At 43.9% G+C, this 24,171-nt stretch overlaps 1 protein-coding gene across 10 annotated transcripts in view; it reads left to right on the top strand.

The window, feature by feature from the left end:
* Positions 1-22,939, top strand: part of SPATA6 (spermatogenesis associated 6) — a 41,367-nt gene extending 18,428 nt beyond the window's left edge. For all 10 annotated transcript variants that reach the window (XM_075616286.1, XM_075616283.1, XM_075616289.1 and 7 more), the window contains 3 exons: positions 6,752-6,851; positions 9,182-9,270; positions 21,617-22,939. In XM_075616286.1, coding sequence (XP_075472401.1) covers positions 6,752-6,851; positions 9,182-9,270; positions 21,617-21,803 — 376 coding nt within the window. In that variant the 3' untranslated portion in view covers positions 21,804-22,939. The remainder of the gene's footprint in view (positions 1-6,751; positions 6,852-9,181; positions 9,271-21,616) is intronic.
* The last annotated feature ends 1,232 nt before the right edge of the window (positions 22,940-24,171 follow it).

The following is a 24,171-nucleotide window of genomic DNA, read 5'->3' as shown; positions in this document are numbered from 1 at the left end:
CGATGAGCTCTTGGTGAATGTTTTAATATGTTATTATTGATTGGACTTTACGTTCTTTCCATGCAGATTCCTTTAGGTTGTACTCTGCTTCCCCATTGTGAATCTACATCTATATGTATTGATTTTCTCTCCTGTGATAGTTTGTCCTTGTAAGTAGCTTTTCACTCCGTGTGAAGACTAAGGCTTTGAAGCGGATAGAATCCATGATAGCCAACATCCTGCGCAAATATGCTTACCCTTCGAGACAGAGAGGAAAAGTTTACCAATATATTTGCAATGATTACGGGGGTTATTTATTAAACTGCAATAGAGCCCCAATCGCCACTATCACAGATGAATACACAACCCTCTATGTCTTTTTATCCCATTTATCCAAACCGTCCTCGCAGATGTTGCCAACTTGTCTTTGTTACAAACAGATAATTGTTTGACATTTGAGAGAGGGCTTTGTATCGAATGATAAACTGACAGAGCGTGAACCCTGTGCATTTTGTGTTTGAACTTGTAGTGACCATTGTTTAATCCCGTCGAGAGTGTTGCCATTGTCACATTGGCTAATTAAGAAATCTTGGTGTTGAAAGAGCGAGGATTATTTGCTTTTCTTATTTTCTTTTCTTGCGGTCTTTATCGCCACGCAAGCGGGTGAAACGTGCTTTCTGCCACACTAGGGAGGAGGGCAGTTGATCACACTTGACAGAGCATCTTTGAAATGAATTATGAGAAGGTCTTTCCATTGATCTGCCTTTTTCCAGGTCACTGAGCAATAATTCCAAAGTGTTTATACAATCTATTGAAATCAATAAACAATTTAAACTGGTGTAGCAGCAGAATGTTTGCCCGGGCCGAGGAAAATTGAAAGTATGACAAAGAATATAGCTGAAGAAGTGTATTTTCATCATCAGGGCAAACAACCCTTCTAACGAAGTATTTTTGTTTTTCTCCTGTAACATTGCAGTTAAAATCCTAACTTCAAAAGGCTCGGCTATAAGTGAGACTTTATTGTTATATAATGCTGATGTGCTTGGTGTTCACATAATCATAGCTAGCAGTGTTTCTATGTTATATTACAAAGCAGCACAATTATTGCTAATATAACCTGTTCTAAGCATAAATGCAAGCAGCATCAGAAAGGATTTCAGGGCTGTAGCGTTGACAGTCTAATCCCCTATTAGCAAAGCTAGAAGTCGGGGTTCTGTAATAGAATCTGGGTAGAGGGAGATAACTGCAGTGTATGGGCAGCTGTGTATTAGTGCTTATGGGGAGCAGAGGGATATATGCATTGGATTAACCGTGAAAGAGTTAGAACTAGCTTCAAATTAAAATTGAGAAGTTGCATTACGTTTCACCTTTTAATAGTAGTATTTTGCAATGGGAGGCTTGATAAGTGACGTAGTTAAGTCTCTGTATCTGACATTTTTGATTCTCTCAGTGGTGCACAGCCTTACAATACAAGTTATCACAAAAACTCACCAACAGTGAGGGAGTTAACGCCGTTTGAAATAATATGTAGCCAAAATATGTTTGCACAACAGAAAAAGGATTTCCGTTTAGATTCAGTTTTTACATTTTTGATCCTGGGGCATTATTTCCTTCTCCAATGGATTTAGCTGGTGCAGATATACTAATGGTAAGATTTCAAATGTTGTTTAGGCTTTGGGGTTTATTTTGAAAAGTAGGCTGTAAAAGATGCTAGTAAAATGAATAACATAGGCCATTCTGCTTCTAATCATACTCAAGCTGTCTGTGAGCTAATGATGTCTGTATTGCTAAGGACACAGCACAGACTAGTGGTCTGCATGATTTTTCCAAGGAGGAGGAAATTAGCTCAAAAAAGAAACCAGTTGAATGAGTGTTTCTGATGACATGAAAAAGGTCTTCACTAAAAATATTACAAGGCTTCTGTGCAGATTATTTATTTGAAAAGCAATGCTGCACAAACCATCATATTTCTTTGAAATCTGAAAGTTTTAGAAATCTTGAGTATATACTACATGGCAGCTGGGCCACATACATATAATCAAATAATCACTCGGGACTAATTCCTGTTACTTGTGTGATAGGTGTGGACAAAGTAACTTACAAGCAAATCATACATCAACCAAAAGATGTATGTTTTGCTGTCATGGGAGTAGAATACTTATTAATGTCATGCACAGTGTTTTTCAAATCTGGTTCCTAGGAAACCTTGGGTTCCCCGGGTTTCCTGCAATTTTTCAGGTCATTTGTAAATTGTTTAAAATACAGAAGGATTTATAATGCATCTGATATCAGACACGCTATTAGAGAGGGTTGGGGTTCCACAGAATTTCAAATACCTTAACCCAAACATAGATTGAAAACCTATGGATTCTAGCAGCTGCAAACATGAGGAAAGCTAATACCAAAAGTCTTCATCGGATTCATCAAAGAACAAATTCCCAAAATCTGGTGCCGTTTTAGCTTTCTTAAATCGCCCTTATGAAGTGGAATTGCTTTCTTAAACATGTATCCATCAAGCGCCGTTAAGCCACTTAGTATGACATTAATCTAAGGTAAAGGCTTGTGGGAATATGCTATAAACCACCAAATATCTGGGATGGGGGATTTTAATTATCCAGACATAGACTGGGGCAATGAGATTAGCGTTAAAACAAAAGGAAACAGGTTTTTGGGGGTGCTTAAAGACAATTATATGACCCAAATTATTGAGCAACCAACCAGGAGAGGGGCAATACTGGATTTGGTCATATCAAACAATGTAGAAGTAATAACAAATATTCAAGTCCTGGAACATTTGGGTAACAGTGATCATAACATGGTCTCATTTGAAATAAATGATCAAAAAATAGATTTCTTGGGTTCAACAAAGACCTTAAACTTTAGTAAGGCAGATTTTAATAAACTGAGGTCTAATCTAGTAGTAATACAATGGGATGATGTTTTTGCAGGGAAAAATGTAGAAGATAAATGGGCAGTCTTTAAAACATTGTTAGAAAAGCACACTTATCAGTGTATACCCTTGGGTAATAAGTATAAAATAAATAAGTCAAAACCAATGTGGCTAAATAAACAGGTACAGTAGGGGAGGAAAAGGACAAGAAGAGGAAGGCGTTTAGATTGTTTAAGTCAGAAGGGACAGAGACATCGTATCAGAATGATAAGGAATGTAACAAAAATTGCAAAAGGGCAATTAAATTAGAAAAAATGGATAATGAAAAAAGGATTGCAATAGAAAGTAAGGTCAACCCTAAAAAGTTCTTTAAGTACCTTAATAACAAAAAAACGAGAAAAGAAAATATAGGACCCTTTCAGTGTGAGATGGGTAGGCAGATTATTGGAGATAAGGAAAAAGCAGATGTATTAAACAAATTCTTTGCCTCTGTGTTTACCAGGGAAGAATCAAGTTCAATAGTAGCGCCACAGGAGGAAGCCACAACCTCCATATTAATGACCAATTGGTTAACTGAGGAAGAAGTTCATAAGCGACTTGAAAAAATTAAAGTAAATAAGGCACCTGGCCTCGATGGCATACATCCAAGAGTTCTCAAGGAGTTAAGCTCAGTAATAGCAAAACCATTATATTTAATATTCAAGGACTCCATTTCCACAGGCTCAGTACCACAAGATTGGCGTAAAGCAGATGTGGTGCCTATATTTGAAAAGGGAGCTAGATCACACCCGGGGAATTACAGACCTGTAAGCCTGACTTCAATAGCAGGGAAACTACTTGAAGGTTTAATACGGGATAATATTCAGGAATACCTAATGGAAAACAAAATTATTAGTAATAGTCAGCATGGATTTCTGAAGGATAGATCTTGCCAAACTAACCTTATTTGTTTCTTTGAGGAGGTAAGTAGGAATTTAGACCAGGGTAATGCAGTTGATGTGGTCTACTTAGATTTTGCAAAGGCTTTTGATACGGTTTCACACAAGAGGTTGGTGTACAAAATAAAGAAAATTGGACTCAGTAATAATATATGCACCTGGATTGAAAACTGGTTGAAGGACAGACAACAGAGGGTTGTCATAAATGGAACTTTTTCAGGTTGGGCTAAAGTCGTGAGTGGAGTACCTCAGGGATCGGTACTGGGACCCCTGCTTTTTAACTTATTTCATTAATGACCTTAAGGTTGGGATCGAGAGCAAAGTCTCCATCTTTGCTGATGATACTAAATTGTGTAAGGTAATAGAATCAGAGCAGGATGAATTTCTCTTCAGAAGGACTTGGAGAGACTAGAAACGTGGGCAGGTAAATGGCAAATGAGGTTTAATACAGATAAATGTAAGGTTATGCATTTGGGATGCAAGAATAAAAAGGCGACTTACAAATTAAATGGAGATATATTGGGGGAATCCTTGATGGAGAAGGATTAAGCAGTGCTTGTAGACTGCAGGCTTAGCAATAGTGCCTAATGTCATGCAGTAGCTGCAAAGGCAAACAAGATCTTATCTTGCATCAAACGGGCAATGGATGGAAAGGAAGAAAACATAATTATGCCCCTTTACAAAGTATTAGTAAGACCACACCTTGAATATGGAGTACAATTTTGGGCACCAATCCTAAGAAAAGACATTATGGAACTAGAGAGAGTGCAGAGAAGAGCCACCAAATTGATAAAGGGGGTGGACAATCTAACTTATGAGGAGAGGCTAGCTAAATTAGATTTATTTACATTAGAAAAGAGGCGTCTAAGAGGGGATATGATAACTATATATAAATATATTCGGGGACAATACAAGGATCTTTCAAAAGAACTATTCATCCCATGGGCAGTACTAAGGACTCGGGGCCATCCCTTAAGGTTGGAGGAAAGGAAATTTCACCAGCAACAAAGGAAAGGGTTCTTTACAGTAAGGGCAGTTAAAATGTGGAATTCATTACCCATGGAGATTGTGATGGCAGATACAATAGATTTGTTCAAAAAAAGGTTGGACATCTTTTTAGATGGGAAAGGTATACAGGGATATGCCAAATAAGTATACATGGGAAGGATGTTGATCCAGGGATTAATCCGATTGCCAATTCTTGGAGTCAGGAAGGAATTAATTTTTCCCCTTAGTGGGGGTTTTTGTTTGCCTTCCTCTGGATCAATAAGTAAGTATAGATATAGGATAAAGTATCTGTTGTCTAAATTTAGCATAGGTTGAACTTGATGGACCTATGTCTTTTTTCAACCTCATCAACTATGTAACTATGTAAAGCCACATTAATACTAACTTCCGTATCCCCAATAACGGTTAATTCATGTTTTCTCCTGTAAGGAGCATAGCATAATGGACGGTAATGACAATGACATGTAAATAAGGCGTCATATCATCTTGTCACTGATGTATGTTAAGGTTAATGTGGGGACTTGACGTTACATTATATAAGTCCTAGCTAAACTTTGCGTTACTTCGATCCAGACATGTAGGGCTTCTGCAGGGCCGGGGTGGCTCTAAGGCCCAAATTAGGTAGGGCTTTAATAACCGCATTATTTCCCTCTTCTCTCGCTGTCCACTTCAGAAAAATCCCTGTTTCAGTGTCTGGATCAGAGTAACGCTGAGACGTTGGGGCCCATGTTATAAGCGTTCATAAAAAAAAAATCACTGGGCCATTTAAATCGCCTGTTTTTTGAGCGTGGGTGTCCAGGGGTCCTCAGGTGGTCCCCACAGGTGTCTGTGGGGGGTCTCTGGGGGTAACAATCCTGTGGACACCCGCGGGGACCACCCAATGGCCCACAGACACCCGCTGGGACCACCCGAGGACACCCGCGGCCTCTGGTATCAATCATCTGGGGGTAGAGAAGGTGGGTATTAGTGTTTATTGAGGGTAGCAGGGGAGGGTGAGGAGGGTATTTGGCCCTTGGTGGGTAGCGGGAGGGGTTAACCCCTTTATTGCCTTAGCGGTTAGCCGCTAAGATAATGAAGATGCCTGTAAATGCATTTTTATTGCATGGGATTCATGCCGGGGGTCTCTGGTGCTGATATCATGATATCATAATGGATATCAGCTCCGGAGACCCCCGGCATTAATCTGATGCAGGAAAAATGCATTTTATTTTCTAAGTCCTGTCTCGTCGCCTCTCGGCAGCTTCTCACCAGCCTCACGCCAACATCTCCTGGCGTGAAGATTTTGGGGAGAAACTCGCCATTCTAGAGCCGCGATAGGCCTCGATAGCCTAATTGCGGCTACTAGAATTGCACGAGTTTCAGAACCTGCCGATAAGTGGCTTATCACCGCTCACCCGGCGATTTTTTTATGAAGACTGAAATTTTTGGCGATTCATTCCTTTATCGCCCACTTATCGAGGCTGAATAGCAGTAGGCATTTTGGCCGATAAGTGCTCGATAAGTGGCTTATCGACGCTTATAGCATAGGCCCCTTTATCTCTATTCTGATGAGATGAACAGGTAGTACGGATGTTGTCTTTGCATGTAATAAGATTTGTGGATACAGCGTTTACTCGGGGAACATAGCGTCCGTTTGACGTAACTACCCACTTTGTTCCCTGATTTTAATGGAGCTAAGTGCATCTAGCCTTAAAGCATTATTCTGTTTTGGAGACAAAAACAATATTACGTTTCAATTTTCTCTACTTGCCTTCAATTATCTGATAGTCTGTTATAAAACTAAAATGTATTCAGTCTCATTAATGTGCAAATCATGCAGAACAGCGCTATTCACTCTGCTACCAACCTGGTCTTAACTTGTTAACGCCATATAACAGCTTCCAAGGGGGCGGCCATTCATCGAAGCAAATTTATAAACGTATCTCCTTTTTTGTAGGTTTCAGCCGCATCACAGACTTTCAGCAAACTCGGAGGAAATCCATTCACGAGTCAAAAATATTTTAAGCACCCACAGTGCTAGACAGCGGCTAGATTTTGTGAGTTTGCTTATAATGCTGTTGTAAGGTTTTGATCGGGTTACAAGGTACATTTAAAGGTTCCACCCCTCCCAAATTAATTGTAAGCTCAACATATTATACGGATATAAATAAACAAGCAGCCAATTACAAGTACTATCTGAAAAATGTTTCCCCCGAAACTCTTGTGAACTGTTTTTAATATGAAGGATTAATAATCTCTGTGTCAGAACCACAGTGCAAATGCCATATCCTCTCCCAGAATCCCCTGTCTTTCTCATATTCATATTCCTAAGTGAAGGCAGTGACAACTTCAGGTAATTCTGTCTGCCCTGCTGTTCTATCCCCAGGCAGCAGACATATTCAGTGCGACTCTCTCTCACTTAGGCCGAGTCCATACAAGGACAGGCCGTGCTGAGGCGTGCGGACGCTCAGCGCTGAGCCCCTGCATCCTCAATGAGGATGCCTTGAGAGGGGGCTCGCGCGAGCGTCCGCAGGCGTGCGGAGGCTTTGGAGTTTTCAGCCTAGCGCCAAGCTGTTTTTCAGCGCACTGTCGGCTGAAAACCTCCAATGAGAGTGGGGCTGCGTCAACGTCACGGCGCCGTGACGTCGACGTCAGTGCGTCGCGGGCGATTGGCCCAGCGACGTCACTGCCCCGCCTCCCTCAGTCTCCCCCCACCTCCGATCGCGGACGCTGGCTCGCCTGTATGTGCGTAGAATCGCACAGCTTCTGCAGGCGAGCCTCAGCGTCCGCGCGGTTCATCTCGGCTCCCCCCCTCTATGGCCCGGGCCTTAGAAAGGCTAAAGCAGGGGTTCCCAACCCCAGTCCCCAAGGACCAGTAACGGTGCAGGTTTTAAGGATACCCCGGCGTGAGCACAGGTGGGTCAGTCACAATGATTGGGCCACCTGAGCTAATGAGAGGATTGCCTTAAAACCTGCACTATTAGTGGTCCTTGAGGACTGGAGTTGGGAACCACTGGTCTAAAGGAAGTTTAGGAGGGGTATGATGTGGAGTGAGACCCTTTAAAAAAAAAAAAAAAGAAGGAAAAATATATTTGAGTAGGGTTGTTTTTTTGTTTTTTTTTGGGCATCTTTTTTTATTTGATCTTTTTTCCTACAGGCTTTAAAAATATATATATATATATATATCTGTGGAACCCATACTTACTGTAAAGTGCATGCTGTTGGCCATTAAACGCCTCCTCCACGGTTCTTAGCAGTTGTTTCATAATTTAAGTTGTGGTTTCACTCCTTAATTAGCCAGGCTATTTTTAAATCTAGGCTATTTTTAAATCTATTCAGCACGACTGCTAACAAAGATCACAAAACATATATAGATAAAAAATATAACGCATCTTTAATTTGTGCGTAGAGATCCAGCTTCACAATACTAAAGAAGGCTGAGCCCTGCTTTTTTTGGGGAGGGGGGCAGGGAAGAGGGGGGGCCGCAGATTGATGGAACTGGTGCTTTTAAAGTTCTCACAGTAAGGGAAATAAGTTGAGCTCAGAGAGATTGGTAATTACAGTTAACCAGTACAAATGATCCGATGTCTAACAAGAACATATTACCATGAGAGCTCGCTGAGCTTTGAAATTTGACTCTGATGTGCCGTTTTGCAAATGTTCTGCTGCCACTGGAGTTTTAAAGGCCTTGGCAGCGAATAGTAAGCACCAGTGATTTCCAAGGCCTAGGTGGTTTCTCTGCATTCACACCCCTTAGGAATTTTCCTCCCCTCTTTCAATTCTGCAATGTTTAATTAAAAATATTCATCAATTTGTGGCTCATTACTCTCTCTCTCTCACAGCTCTTTCCCCCCACCCCCCACCCCCACAACACTAGAACACCTGGGAGTTGTCGTAAAAGGATTATGGACAATTTTCAAGATGGGAGTAGAAAAGGAACAATCCTTGTAGCCATACACATTGTGATGCAGGCTCCCCATCCTGCCTCCAACCCCCTTTCAGTACGTTTTAGTAAAGAGTCCAGCAACACTATGCCATGCAAAATGCAATTACGTTGCAGATGTGAATGAGCCGTAAAGTGGATTATGGCATAGCATCGCTTAGTAGATATGGCCATTAAGCTTGTCCCACAGTGTAGTATATTTGATTATTTAGCTTCTATTTCTGCGAATAAAAGTGTCACTTTTGAGCTTGCTCCCTTAACTGAGGGACCTCAAAATTAGATTAACAAAAACACAGTGATGTACTGTATGCCATGCGGTACAGGAAGTATAGCCCAGTGTCTTAAAGAGCTTGCAATCTAACAAGCAATTACATAAAGTGACTTGCCCAAGGGGCAGAAATCCGTGTCTTTACCACTAAGCGCATCTGTCTTTGTTTGTCTCAGGACAAGAGTGTGTCATGGAAAGAGGAAGTGGCCAGTCGTAAGCCAACATCATGCAGTGAGCCTCTGTGTGTCCAGGAGCAGCAGGATCGGTGAGGAGTTTCTGTACACTAGCTTTTACAGATCTTTGCAGACAAACTTTTGTTGGTAATTGTAGAGAAGATGTCACAACACTTTCTTGCAATTCCAATGTGTGTTAAGAAGTGGGAATTGTTAACCGAGTTGGTGCTATATAAGCCAGTAATACAATGCGGAGTATTGCCAAATGCTGCCTCTGTGAGTCCAACTGGTTAAATCCTCACCTGCCAGGGCTGTGTAATAAACAGTACAGTGCTGAACGTGTGAGATTTCAGGCCTCTGCTCTCTTGCTTTTTATCTAGTCACGCTGCCTTTGGGCACACTTTTTTTTTGTGTAATGGGACAGTACATTTGCAGTCCTCAGAGAGCCATTCCCGCTTGTACAGTCTATTTAGGTAACAACTCCTTTTAATTAAATCCACTGGTAATAAAACCGCACTTTATTACTTTGAGTTTGAAGACTGCAGAGCCTTTTGCTGCAGGTTTTATAAGGGCCTGGCTTACTAGTCACAGGAGTGCCTGACAATATGAGAGGAGCTCGGAGCGTTCACATAAACAGGAGGGCCTCAGTCTGATTAAAGCATCATCCATTTCCAACAGATAAACTGTTGGAGGGGCAGTCCCACTTGATTCACAAACACACAGTAAATAAGCGAACAATGTAATTAACTTCCTTAACCCTTTCAGAGGGGCCAGAGGAAGGGGAGAGCACATTCCGTTTTGGGCAGAAGTGTTCCCTTCCGAAAGCAGTGAGATCTTACAAAAAGGATGATCTCCCCCTCCCTCACATCTCATTTTACAAACGTTACAAATTAATCACAAAGATCATTTAAAAAAATAACTACTTCTCAGTATCAAAAAAATGTATGCACACAGCGCACCAGGAATTAGTGTCATTCAATATTTTTAATAAGATCACAATTGATCTAACAGGTTAAAATACCAGATAAAATGCAATAGCAAAAATAATAATAGGTGACACAAAGTGATTAAATTAATCACCCAAAGTGAAATTAACAAGACCTAAATACAGACAAATCAAAGATCTGGATCAGTGAAAATACTGTAAGTATATCAAAAACAGTATGAACTTATAAAGAGCATGTGTAAGTGAAAATACTCCAAATGACAAATGAAGTAACAATAATGCTTATAAATGTGATGAATACAGAAAATCAATACACAAATAAAGTGCGTACAAAGTGCAATGGCATATATACAAAGTGTCTGCCTATGAGAGTGACCACGATGATGAATACAAAAACACCCCAATATTCATGGATCCACCTGACCAAGTACGTTGTTACGAAATGCGTCGTGGTCACGTGAGACTGTCTTAGCGCGCTTGCGCTAAAGGTAGGGATACCTACCAGGAAGTTCCAGCGGAGATTTCAACTGCCGTGGAGAAACTGCAGTCCGGACTGTCTCATCAGCAGCTCCCTCGGCGCCCCGCTTGTCACTTCATGGTTAGTGTTGTCCTCCCCCTCTGTGGCTCCTTTTTTTCATTTGGTTTTCATCTTCACATTGGTTCATGAATATTGGGGTGTTTTTGTATTCATCATCGTGGTCACTCTCATAGGCAGACACTTTGTATATATGCCATTGCTCTTTGTATGCACTTTATTTGTGTATTGATTTTGTATTCATCACATTTATAAGCATTATTGTTACTTCATTTGTCATGTTGAGTATTTTCACTTTATAAGTTTATACTGTTTTTGATATACTTACAGTATTTTCACTGATCTAGATATGTGATTTGTCTGTATTTAGGTCTCGTTAATTTCACTTTGAGTGATTAATTTTTTTTTTTAACTCTCATTTTTATTTGGTATTACAGAGCATACATAATATCACCACCTATTGGCATACGTTACAGAATACCCAATTTTGTCAGCAAAACAGTGACACGTAGACAGGACATGAGACAGACGTAACAAACCACACGTAAACCACATCACTAAGACGGACAGGACAAACTAGACTGGGGTGAGACACATTAGGGTGGGTGGGGGTGGGGGGCACCTGTAACTGCTGCATCGGAGCGGAGGATCTGCTATTAGCTCTATGTGTACGCTAGGGTGTGTTGTGGATATCCCGGTGGTTCTATGTTCTCCGTCGCTATGTCATCATCTCGTCTGGTCTGCTTTGTCCAAGGAGAACGCATTTATCTATATTAATGCAAAATTGTGGCGGCGTCCACCCCCGGGATGTCTGTTTGGGCCAGCCATGGGGCCCATACGTTTAGAAATTTGGAGCCAGAGTCGTTGATCCAACTCGTCAACTGTTCCATCTGGCAGACATGCCAAATTCTGTTCCTGATTTTAGCTATAGTGGGTAATTCCTGTTGTCTCCATACTGCTGCGATCTCACACCTCGTGGCGGTTGCGAAATGTGCAACCAATTTGAGTGTCGCGTTAGACACGTCCTGAGGCCGTCTGCCCACGAGGAACAGCCACGGGTCCAGGGGGATCTCCAAGTTGAGGATTCTTTCTAGCCAATCTCTAATAGATTCCCAAATCGGGACCACTTTCGGGCAAGACCACAGCATATGTTTTAAATCAGCCGTTTCCCCACACTGTTTTGGGCAGAGCGGGGAATAGTCCTTGATAAATTTAGATAATTTCAATGGGGTATGGTACCACCGCATTAGGACTTTATATGCGTTCTCCTTCAACGTGGCACAAATTGAGCTTTTGGCAGCTGCCTGTAGTATCTGAACCCATTCCTCGTCCTCTAGTGTCTCCCCTAAATCTGTCTCCCACTGTCGCATGTATTTCAGTCGGGGGGCGTCGGAAGTCTTCAGACAGACTACCTCCCTGTACATCCGAGAAGTTAGTCCTCTTGTGTCCGTCTCTCTGGAACACAGCTGTTCGAAATTGGTTCGTGCTGGGCGAACCGGGAATTTATTATAGAAAGCCCTAACCTGGAGGAATCTAAATAATTCTGTGTTGGGTAGCTTTTTCTCATCCTTAATCATATCGAACGTCTTGATATATTTACGTCCTTCCAGGTCCTTTAATCGTAAGTACCCCGCTTGCGTCCATTTTACAAATTTGTCACCTAACAGCCCTGGAGCAAAATCCGGATTTCCCACCATGGGGGTCATCAACGACTGTCGTGTGGTCAATTTAGCTTTAAATTTAGATGACTCCCAGACCGCTAGCGAGTTCGCAATTGCACAGAGTGGCATCCCTATTGATTTCTTGCACTGTTTTGGAAGCCAAATCAGATCGTGCAGTTTTACTGGCGCGCAGCATTCTGTTTCTAGGGCCACCCATCTTCTATTTGCTGGGTTCGAGTGCCACTGGACAATTTGGCATAATTGTGCCGCCTTGTGGTATGCCAACAAGCAAGGTACCGCTAACCCTCCTCTTGTTACTGGTTTTGTCAGTATGCTTTTCGCAATTCGTGGGCTTTTTTTATTCCAAATAAATTGAATAATGCGAGCCTGCAGCGTGAGGACCTCAGTCCTAACAAGAGGTATCGGGAGTGCTTGAAACAGATATAATAGTTTAGGCAGCAGGTTCATTTTGACACTATTGATCCGCCCAAACCACGATATGCCATAGCCCGCCCAAACCCTGAGATCTTCCTGCAGTTTCTTCACCATTCTGGGGAAATTTGCTTTATATAGTGTATTGTAGTCCTTTGTGATATATACCCCTAAATATTTGATAGCGGAGGGTTGCCATTTAAAATTGAAGTTGAGCTCTATCAGTTTTTCGACCGGCTTGGGTAGATTGATGTTAAGCGCTTCCGACTTGGCCTGGTTAATTTTAAACCCCGACACCAAGCTGAAAGTTCCCAAGATCGCAAAGACGTTGGGCAAGGAGGTGAGGGGTTTTGACAGTGTCAAGATTACATCGTCTGCGTATAGCGCTACTTTATGATGCTGCTCCCCTATATCTATCCCTGTTATATCTGGGCTCGCTCTGATATGAGCCGCTAACGGTTCTATGCAGAGGGCAAATATTAACGGTGAAAGTGGGCAACCTTGTCTTGTCCCGCTACGGATGTTGAATATCTCCGAGGGGAACCCTTGGTGTCGCACCCTTGCAGTGGGACCATTGTAAAGGGCTAGTATTGCCTCTAGGAGGCGCCCCCCGAACCCAAACGCCCCCAGCGTCTCCCTGAGGAAGGGCCAGTCAATCCTATCAAAGGCCTTTTCGGCGTCCAGACTCAACAACATAGACGGGATATTTTTCTTTTTTGCCAAATCAATCAAATCTACAATCCGCCTAGTATTGTCTGCCGCCTGCCTGCCCTCAATAAAGCCTACTTGATCCGGGTGAATCAACCCCGGAAGGACAATGCCCACCCTGTTAGCTAACAATTTTGAGAAGATTTTAGTGTCCGAATTGATCAGGGATATTGGCCGGTAGCTCTTGACGTCTGCCGGGTCCTTACCGGTTTTGTGGATCACAGAGATAGACGCCTGGAGCATCTGCGCTGGGAGGGGCTCTCCTGCTAGAATCCCATTAAATAGGGACAACAAGTGGGGAGCCAGAATCTTGACAAATTTCTTATAATATAAATTTGAAAATCCGTCTGGACCAGGGGCTTTAGCGGGTTTAAGGGACTTCATTACCTCCGTTACTTCCTCAAGGGTGAAGTCGCCCTGGAGTGCCTCCCGCTCCTCGCTGCTCAAGGTAGGTAGATTTGCCTCATTTAGGAATTTGTTCAAAGTTGCTGCGGTCTTTTGTGTGTGGCTGACCTTATCTCCGTCGTATAGTGTGGCATAATAATTCTTAAACACCTCCACTATTTGTCGAGGATCGGAGGTAAGGTCCCCCCCCTGAGATTTGATGGATGCTATACGGTAATTTGGAAGCTTGTTTCGGAGCTTATTGGCTAATAAGGTATCTGGCTTGTTGGCTTTCTCATAGAATCTGCGCTTTGACCATGCCAACTCCTTCTCGGCCTGAGAGGTCAGGACCAGGTTAAGTTTAATTTTAGTGTCGCTCAGTTCTTTCCAAACCAATTTATCCTTGTGCGTTTTGTGTTGAGCAGTGAGATGTGCCAATTTCTCACGTAGCTCTTTTACTTTCGCCTCTTTTGCTCTCTTTCTTTTTCCTGCTATGGTCATCAACACCCCTCTCATGGTAGCCTTATGAGCCTCCCATAGGGTGGATTGAGCCGACACACTGCCTTTATTGTCCTTAAAATATACTTGGATTCGCTCACCAATCTCTTTTGCAGTTACGGGGCATTTAAGGAGGAGTTCGTTGAGCTTCCAGTTTGCTCCAGGTCTGTCTAAGGCGTCTAATGTGCACCGCAGCTCTACCGGTGCATGGTCGGACCACGAGATTCCATGGATCTTTGTGTGCCCTACCACTGGGACCACTCTATTGGATACCAGGAGGTAATCTATCCGACTGTAGCGATTGTGTGGGTGGGAATAAAAGGTATATTCCCGTGCATTAGGATGTTGTTCCCGCCAGATATCAATTAGCTGACAGTCTTGCATACCCTTATGTATGGTTAGTACGTCCTGTTTGTGGGATGGGTTAGGTCTCGTACATCTGTCCAGGTCAGAGTCTAGTGTGCGGTTAAGATCGCCTGCTATGAAGATATGTCCCTTCGCGACAGTGTGTAGTTTATTAAAGAACTGTGTAAAGAATGTAGCGCTCGTCTCGCACGGGGCGTAGACTGACGCTAATGTCAGAGGTTGACTTTGTACCATCCCCGTAAGGATGATATAACGACCTTCCGGGTCCGCATATTGTTTATTTATATCTAACGCTAGTTTATTGTGTACTAAAATAGCCACTCCTCTTTTCTTTGCCTTGTTAGAGGCCAGATAAAAAGTTCTGTAGTTTTTGTCTAGATATTTCGGGTGATTGGAGTGTGAAAAGTGGGTTTCTTGTAGAAAAAGTATATCGGCTTTCAGGCGGCTATACTCTTTAAATGCGATTCTACGTTTAACCGGGCTGTTAAACCCTTTGACATTGTGTGTAATCATTATTAGTTCATTACTCATCCTTGTCTGCAGAAGAGGTGTGCTCCATTGGCGAGGTCATCTGGGCCGTTCGTTGGTCCGCATACTCCAACTGCTTCTGGGGATCTGTAGTTCTCCATCTTCCTGTAGTTTGGTGCACTATGGGGGGGAAGATACATGAGGGAGGGGGGGGAACATCCAGACAGACATAAACAACACATATAAACAGTGGTCTCAGAGCCTCGGTACCAGTACCCCGGCTGTGAGACCATCGCCCTTGGGTACTCAGTGTAGGCGGCCAGGTACTCCCTCCCCCCCTGCCCCCCTCCCTCCCTCACTGGAATCCCCTCCCAAGGGACTTTGCCGGTCATTGGGGTTGATGTCCTTTCCCGCTCCGGCTGTCGGTCCATGCAGGAACATAAGCAGGCTCGAACCCCGCTATCCGGCCTCCCTCCTATAAAATCTTCAAACAACAACTAGCAAACAATGCTTTCTTATGATCATTCCTTTGCCCTACGTACTCCCCTTTACGGTAACCTACCTCTCCCCCTTGTAATACATTATCCTTGTACCCCTAATTGGAGCTAATAATCACGCCTCTGTGTCTCTGTGTGGCGCCTCCGGCCTTTGCTTGGTCTGGTCCTATATATCCCTCCACTTTCAGTGGCTGTTGACCTCAATGAGCGGGACCACCGCATATAGAGACGAACTGCATCTGGTTAGTTGATTGCACCGGAATCAAGTGTATTTTGTTTACCTGAGGCCTTTTGATCTCTTTCCTATACTCACCATCTACCTTCCCGCGAGTGCATTACCTTCTCACCTCTGACTTTCTCCTATTTAATCTCTTCCCCTTCCCTTATCTCTCTCCAGCACTTCCATAAATCCTTCTCTTAAGCTAACGTACTCTTACCTTCCAATATATCACTTCCCCCTCCTTTCCCAACAACCTACTTACTCCTCTCTGCTACTCCTCCATACTCCTCCCCTCTCTGATCCCTCCTCCAACTCATCTACCTACTGCTCCTCTCATCCTAACCACTTGCCCTGAACCACCTACTTAACCTATTTACCCCATCCTGTCTCGCCCTATTACCCTTCCCCCTCCTTCCTTCTCACCTCACTTTCCCACTTTCACTTTCCCTCCCCTCCTCTGTATTACCCCCCCCTATCTGCGCTACCCGTGCCCTTCTTATCTGCCTCTCCGGCTTTCCGATCTCTCACCCCTCTACCCCCCTTAGCTCCGCAGTACATCAAGACCACAACAATTTCTTTTAATGTCCTCTGGTGCAGTCGAGCCCTGCGCCATGCTCCGTCGCCTTCTCCCTCCAGCCTGTGTGTAGGTGTCCGGGGTCTCTTCCTCTCGGTGGCCGCTCCCTCAATCGTCGGCGCTGTTGCATCCGGCTCTTTAAAATGACGTCCCGCTAGGGTTTCCTCTGCTTCGCGCCACCTCCAAGATGGCCGCTCTGGGTCCCGCCCCTTCCGGTGACGTATTTCCTCCGGACGCCATCTTGGATTTGACAACCCGCCGAGGCAGACGCATCCTCTGCATGGCTTCCCGCTCACCTCGATCCTCCCGCCTTCCTGGTTCTGCGTTCCACTCCGTCTGTGCTGTCTCCGCCATCTTGAGAGCCATGCCACCGCCACGAGGTGAGTCCAAAAGATTTTTTAACAGGCGCCTGACGTCCCGGGCATGCGACATCCACCGGCTCTGTCAGGGGGGGGGGGGGGCGCGAAGCACATTAGTCCAGGGCAAAGGTGTAGTTTTCCTGATTTTTCGAACACCGAACTGTCAACTTTATTAGAATTCAAACTGTGGTGGAACATAGTAATTATACGTTTCCTCCTCCGTGAGTGGCCCCTTCATCAGCTGTGCTTCCGACCGTGGTCCAGGATGGGCCCGGGGCCGGTTCTTCCGTCTCGGATCCCGTGGGGGTCAGCCGCAGCCCCAGCTTCTTCAGAAATGCCTCACCTTCTCCAGGGGCTTTCATGCTGATTGGGCGTCCATTTTTAATCACCATCAGCCCGAAGGGAAATAGCCAACGATAGCGGATGGCCTTATCCCTGAGGCATTTAGTTATGGGCCACAGCTCTCTTCTCCGGGCTAATGTAATTGGGGCAATGTCCTGGAATACTGCAATTTTGATGCCCTCAAATTCTCTCAGGGGTGCATTCCTTGCGTGCTGCAGCACCGCTTCCCTGGTCTTATAGTGATGGAGCCGCACTATAATGTCCCGCGGTCGTTCTGTTGGTTGTGGCTTTGACCGGAGAGCCCGATGGCATCTATCCATTCCCAGTTTATCTTGCGGGGAATCCGGGCACATATGGGCGAGCCACCGCGCCACGAACTCCTCACAGTCTCCCACAGTCTCTGGGACGCCCCGTAGGCGGACATTGTTGCGCCGGTCGCGGTTTTCTGCGTCTTCTTGTCTGTCTTTTAATTCGTTAATTTGCGCCTGCAGGTCCGCTGTCTTTTTTGTATTGCGCAGGCCAACCTTGGCGTTAGCATCCACCTTCACTTCAAGCTCCTGCGTTCTTGCCCCCAGGCTCCCTACCTCCTTTCCCAGGGCTCTAATTTCAGCCTGCAACATGGATTTTAAGTCTGTATATAGTCTTTCAAAATCGCAGCGTCTTACCGGCAGCAGACCCTGATCCTCCCCTGTATCCCCCTCCTCCTCTGATTCTGATCCAGTGCGGGAGGTGGGTGCCCTTGCTGCCGTGGCTCTGCTCGGTTTAGCTCTGCCAAAATACTCTGGGAGCCCCTTTTTTTTAGGGGTTTTAGCTATCTTTTTTGACATCCTGGATGTTTAGTTAGTATAAGGTGGTGTTTTTATTCAAGTCTTGCCAGTTTTGTTGTTCGTTTTTTTTAGAAAAACAGGGAGTGAGGCACAGAGCTCTCAGTTCAAGCTTCCATGCTCCTTGCTTCCCAGCATGCACCTCTTGAGTGATTAATTTAATCACTGTGTCACTTATTATTTTTATTTTTTTGCTATTGCATTTTAGCTGGTATTTTAACCTGTTGGATCAATTGTGATCTTATTACAAATATTGAATGACGCTAATCCCTGGTGCGCTGTGTGAATCCTTTTTTAGTTTTTGTTTTGAGATAACCTATAAGGGTATATCTCATATAGGAGATTGTGCGGGGTGACTCCATGCGCCCAGCAGCAAAGGGATTGGCTTTTATATAGATTTCACGGCAGCACGCGCGCGGATTCTCGAATTGTGTTCACTTCTCAGTATCAGTTTGTTTATTTTTTAAATCCATACACACCTGAGTTTTTAAAGGCACCAGTCACACTGATTTAGGTCCATATTTACTATGCCGACAATGCTGGTTGCTCCTCTTCCTGTTACCGTGCACCTCACAACTGGGGCAACCTACCAGTGACTCTCTAATCCGCCTCCAGTTTAAGTAATTTCAAGACTTTCGTGGTTTCACATTTTAATGTTGTCTGTAACTGTTACGTATGCACATAATATATGATTATCTCGAACTGTCCATGAAATATCTGTAAATTGACTGTATAAGTTCTGTTAATGGAACTGTGTATTGTCATCATAACTCTGTGTCCAAGGACATACTAGCAAACGAGAGGTATTACTTCTTGGTAAAACATTTATTAAATAAAATAAATAAACCTGTGCTCTTCCATTAGATACCTTACGGCTCATTCAGTTGAATAGACTGCATGGTATCGCCTTGCGGTGTTCGGGTTTCTTATGGAAAAGTGCCGCTTAGTAAATATGCGCTCTACTCCCTGGACTGTACCTATTTCCATTGCATGTCACTTCCCTCCCAAATCTCCGTGATTGGAACTTTGACCTGTTATACAGTGTGTCCCTTGGTGACCACCTAACTCTGATTACCAGAGAGAGACTCTGCCAGCCGTGGACCTGCTGACTTCATTCTCCATACAGCTCGGGGCAGTTCCCACTAGGGCCAATGTGTTGGTATGTGATATAGGATGAAGAGCCATAATTACTTCTGCTGTACCAAAATTTTCTGCATTCAGGTCAGTAAGCTGTAAGGCTTCGTCCACGGTGGAGGCAGCTGCACGTGCCCCTGGCGCGCGTACACAGCTTAAAACTGCGATCTGCAATGTGTAGGGAGTGATCTGAGGTGCGGGGACGTGGCCAAAACGGGGTGGGCACGGCCATGACGGGGCGGGGGCCATGACAAGGTATTTCCAAGTATAATAGTAAGAATTAATAAGAATAAAAGAATAAATAATAATAAATAAAATAAAGCAAACAGCAAGCACACCACCAGATGCAGGGTTGGAGCACAAAGAACTCAATTACTACACACACAGTTTTTCCCTGTCATTGGTTTTAAATAGCTAGTATGCCATTGGCCAACAGTAGCTGCGTTCCTATTGGCCCAAGCTATCTCCCCTTGTATTGGCTCCCAGCGCACCATGTGACCGCGTCGCCACACGGGAACACAATCTTGTATCCCCTGCTTGCTGAGGCCTCGTTCAGGGTGCCAGAGGCAGGAGTTGGAGGGTGTGTGCGAGCGGCAGTCTGCTGGGCGATGTGTGCACATCCTCCCCAGCAGACTTTTTCAAGAGTTGAGGAGGCGGGGAGGGGGCGGGGCTACAGACGTGAGGTTAGGGATCGATGTTGCAGTCTTGAAATCATTCTCAAGAATGATTTAATTGGCTGCCGAGGTCCCAGTGACGCTGCTGCAGCTTCAAAAAACGACTTGGGTTGTTTATTGAAACTGTAGCCAGCGTCAACTCCGTACTTCGGAGACAGGGCAGCTACTACCCTGACAACCACAATTAACTTTAAATACATTGTGTCGGACGGCCGCACGCACGTCAGCACGCCCTCCCTCCGAAGCCAGCACCCTGAACGAGGCCTGAAGCGCCACAGCATCTCGTGAGCCGACACAAAAGGAGACACTGGGACTTGTCACAACCGAGGTGAGTGACTGGTGTGCGGCACGCACGCCACCGTCACCACCGGGGACCTGGCCTAAGGTGTCTTCAAGCACCAGAAGGTGTCTTATGGCAAAAGACAGCTTAGTAAGCAATGGCCAAAGTGCTTGCCTTGTAGGAATACAATTTCAGTCATGCGACCTTGGATGCACAGACTACATAAATCAAGCAATATTAAATTTCCTTTCACAAATTATTATCAATATTAGTTAAGTAGCGCATGCAGCAATTTAGCAGCAGGACTTAATTGAAAAAAAAATTGAGTGGCTATTTAAGGTTTTACTCTTCCACGTTTTTTTTGGGAGTTGGCTTGCAAGTTTCAAATGGTAAAGATTTGAGAGAATCACACTTGATTTAAACGCTCAGGTTATATTTGCAATCTACTTGGCTTTTTAACCATTCTCCTGCAATAATGAGGTGCAACATATTGCAAATTAATGTATTGCTGGACATTGCAGCAGGAAAAGCAAACGCAAGAAACAGTCTCCCCCCCTAACTCCCCCACCCCCCTCCCTCCCTCCCTCCCTCCCTCCCTGTGTAGGGGCCAGAAACGTAGAATCTTTTCAAATAAATGTTCACCTTTTGCACGACTCCACTGGTGGTGCCCATTTTAGGAGGTATTTGTCCCAGATAACTTAGGCTACATTTTTCATGGAGCACGGGAGGCAGGTAACAGAGTACCCTGTATGTAACATTTGTCACATAGGAAGCGGACATTCCCTCACTGTCCTCCCGCCCCCACTTTCATTTCTAATTTCCCACTAATCTCAGTGTGGCAAACTCTTGGAATACTGCTGATTATCAGTCTGTAGGGGTGCCATTGGCTTTAACGCCCAGTCACTTAGATTATTCAATGCTTTCCTTCAGACCTGTAAGGCAAAAAGGGTCGAAAGTTTAGAAGTGAAGGAATGTTTTATCCGTCCAAAAAACTGTTTTCTATTCAGATCTCCTTTCCTGTTCCATTCTAATCCCGATCAGATACTCATCATGTCCTGGACGTTTTTCTCTCTTAGAGAAATACTGCTATAAAATTAAAGTTGTCGGCACTTTAATGGAAAAAAAAGGTGTTATTGTGATATTTACTTTTAACCGTCAGGCCTGATGTCTGCAGTTGTTTTAATTGCTGCAGTATTAATGGAAAAGGTTCCAACTCTAATGAAGCATTGTGTACTGTATACTCCGTAATGTCTGCTGTGTGTGAGTGTGTGTTATGCCTTAATATGAACAACTCAATAACGTAGCTTAAATTATGGAGTATATGCTGAATTTGATAGCAACTGTGTTACATGCCTGGTTGTCTTTGCTTCATTGCACCTACAATATGTGCTACTAAATCAGAATGCAGTTGTAAAGATTGCTGCATTGCTGCATTGACACTGAGCAACTAGACAGCGTGTGTGCATCAATCTTTAATAATGACCCCCTATTTAATGTGATATTACTAACACAATCTTTTCTACGTTTCTTCCTCAGTCCGTTGTTTCCTCAGGACATAGCTGTTCACCTGGATAATGGGGAGTTCTGGTCTAATAGGGCAGCTGTATATAAAGGGAAGAGTCACAGAGCTGTGTTTGAAGAAAGCCTGGAGAAAATCTACAGGAACATGTACAGAAATGCGTCTGACCCCAATATATATAGGAAATCCCACCATTCCGAGTAATTCATCTGAATTTAGCTCATTTAACCACGTCACTATAAGAGAGGCCTGCAATGTATTGCAGCGCAATTCATTGCTGTCAGCGAATGGGTTAATCTTAGATACATGGGTTGGCTAATAATTGACAACCCTGCATTGCACAATGTTACAGAGCATTATGGGCTGTTTTTAGCACCTGTGTCACTTTTGCCTTCTTGAGATATAATCTCCTTGTGAGTGCCAGGCATGGGTTAAATCAGGACTGCTCAACACAAGTCCTTAAGTCCCCCCTCCCCCCCAACAGGTCAGGTTTTCAGGATATCCCTGCTTCAGCATAGGTGGCTCAATCAGTCCCTTCTTCAGCACAGATGAGGTACCTGTGCTGAAGCTGGGATATCCTGAAAAACTGACCTAATGGGGGGGCTTGAGGACTGAATTGAGCACCACTGGGTTAACTAACCGCCAAGCATTACCTTAGCAGCCAAAGAGCGATAAATATCACTAACTGCGTCACACTTAGGCTTCGTCCATGGATACCGCTTGTGGGCGGAGGAGCGCTGAGGCTGAGGGAAAGTGGGTGCTTTCCCTGGCCTTAGACAGCGCGCCGTCCGGGGGCGTGTCGGCGGGCGGGCCAGTGACGTCACGGAGCTGGTTCGCCCTCATTGGGCGAACCGCTCACGTGAGCGGCCCTGCGCTCCGGCAAGCGCGAAGATTTTAAATTTTACTAAGACCTACGCTTCCGCGCGCTTGCGGAAGCGTAGGCGAGCCCCTACTAAAGCCGCTCTCATTGCGGCTGTAGGGGTTCAGTGCCGAGCGGAAGTGCGCCTCCGCCCGCAAGCACTATCCATGGACGCGGCCTTTGAAGTCTGATTTGTCAAAGATTACTAAGGAGTCCTCAAATTGAACAATTATGTCAATGTCTAAACTGTGGTGCCAACATATTGATGGCATTATTCACTTCAAAGTTCTGATGTTGATGGAAAATTCAATCTCCCGTGAATTGTTTAGTTTACTCCCAGATATAAATTCCATCCTACGCCCGTCCAACTCTGTTTGTTAAAAACTTTGATAATTCCTGTAACGGTATTAGAAAATATTTTTTGTGTTACTTCTTTGAACTATTTGTACCTTTTATGCTAAATAAAGCCTTACAATGTATAGACTGGGAGAGACCATATCACTCAAACTGTAGATCTTCATTTCCTGCAATTCCTTTCACATAAATACTTTTTATTAGTTACTGGGGGTTTTTAAAGGTGGTTTTGTTTGTCTGTGCAAAGAGATGGAACTTGGTAGAAGTTGTGAAATACCTGTAGGATAACAATGACATTTATACAGAGGTTTGTTGAGGAGTTTTTATGCAGAGGGATGAGTGTTGGAAGTTACGGCATCATTAGTTGTCACTTACTACCCGCCTTCTAACGTCATAATATAGAGGTCATATATTCTCATAGTTTCCTTGCTCGAAATAAAACGACACCAGATTTGCTGATTTTTCCAACTGTGCATGATCACCACTGTTCCACATATCCCAATCACTTATGTTTACTTTGACAAATTCTGGCAGAGAAGGGGTTAAGGAACATTTAGCAGTGCCCAGTCATGGCTAGGTTTCCATTCTGTGTTTCTAGCTAGACTTAAAAGACATGAATTTCTCCTGCAGAGCTGCTATGATAATTACAGTTTTAGGGAGAGAGAATCAACACAGCAATAAACTTTAATTGTTGTTTGCATCTCAGGTTCTAAGCACACATTTTAAATCTTTAACTGCTCAATGTAAATGGCTGGGTTATTGGGTGAAACTATTTATATGACTTCTGTATAGATGTGTTTGAATTTTTTTTAATGTCCAACAGATAGGAGGTGTTACATTAACAAGAAGTTCCACTTAACAAAACATACAGGAGTGGCAAGAAACTGAACGCAATCAGCAATGTAACATGTTTAAGACGTGTTATTTTTCAGATTATGAAATCTCCCTACTATTTATTTTATTTATAAAAATGTTTTTCCAGGAAGTAATACAGTGAGTTACATCTTGTTTTCAAGTATGTCCTGGGCATAGAGTTATGATGACAATAAATTGCTGCATTAAATAACAGAGGTTATACAATAAATTTCCTGGCATTTCATGGACAGTTAGAAATAATGAATGATTATGGGTGTATGTAACAGTTAGAAAAGTAAAATGTGAGAGTTGAATTCTTGAAATTACTTAAACTGGAGTAGGTTTTTAGAGTCTTTGGTTGGTTGCTCCAGACTTGAGGTGCACGGTAAGAGAAGGTGGAGCGATCGGATTCCTTGTTCAACCGTGGGATCGTGAACAGTCTTTTGCAGACGGATCTCAGTTGATAAGTGCTGCGTAAGGTAGGGGTAAGGAGCTTGTTCAGAT

Source organism: Ascaphus truei, chromosome 10 (genome assembly GCF_040206685.1).
Source record: "Ascaphus truei isolate aAscTru1 chromosome 10, aAscTru1.hap1, whole genome shotgun sequence".
In the NCBI taxonomy this organism is placed as follows: Eukaryota; Metazoa; Chordata; class Amphibia; order Anura; family Ascaphidae; genus Ascaphus; species Ascaphus truei.
This window is presented reverse-complemented; position numbering and strand designations above follow the sequence as displayed.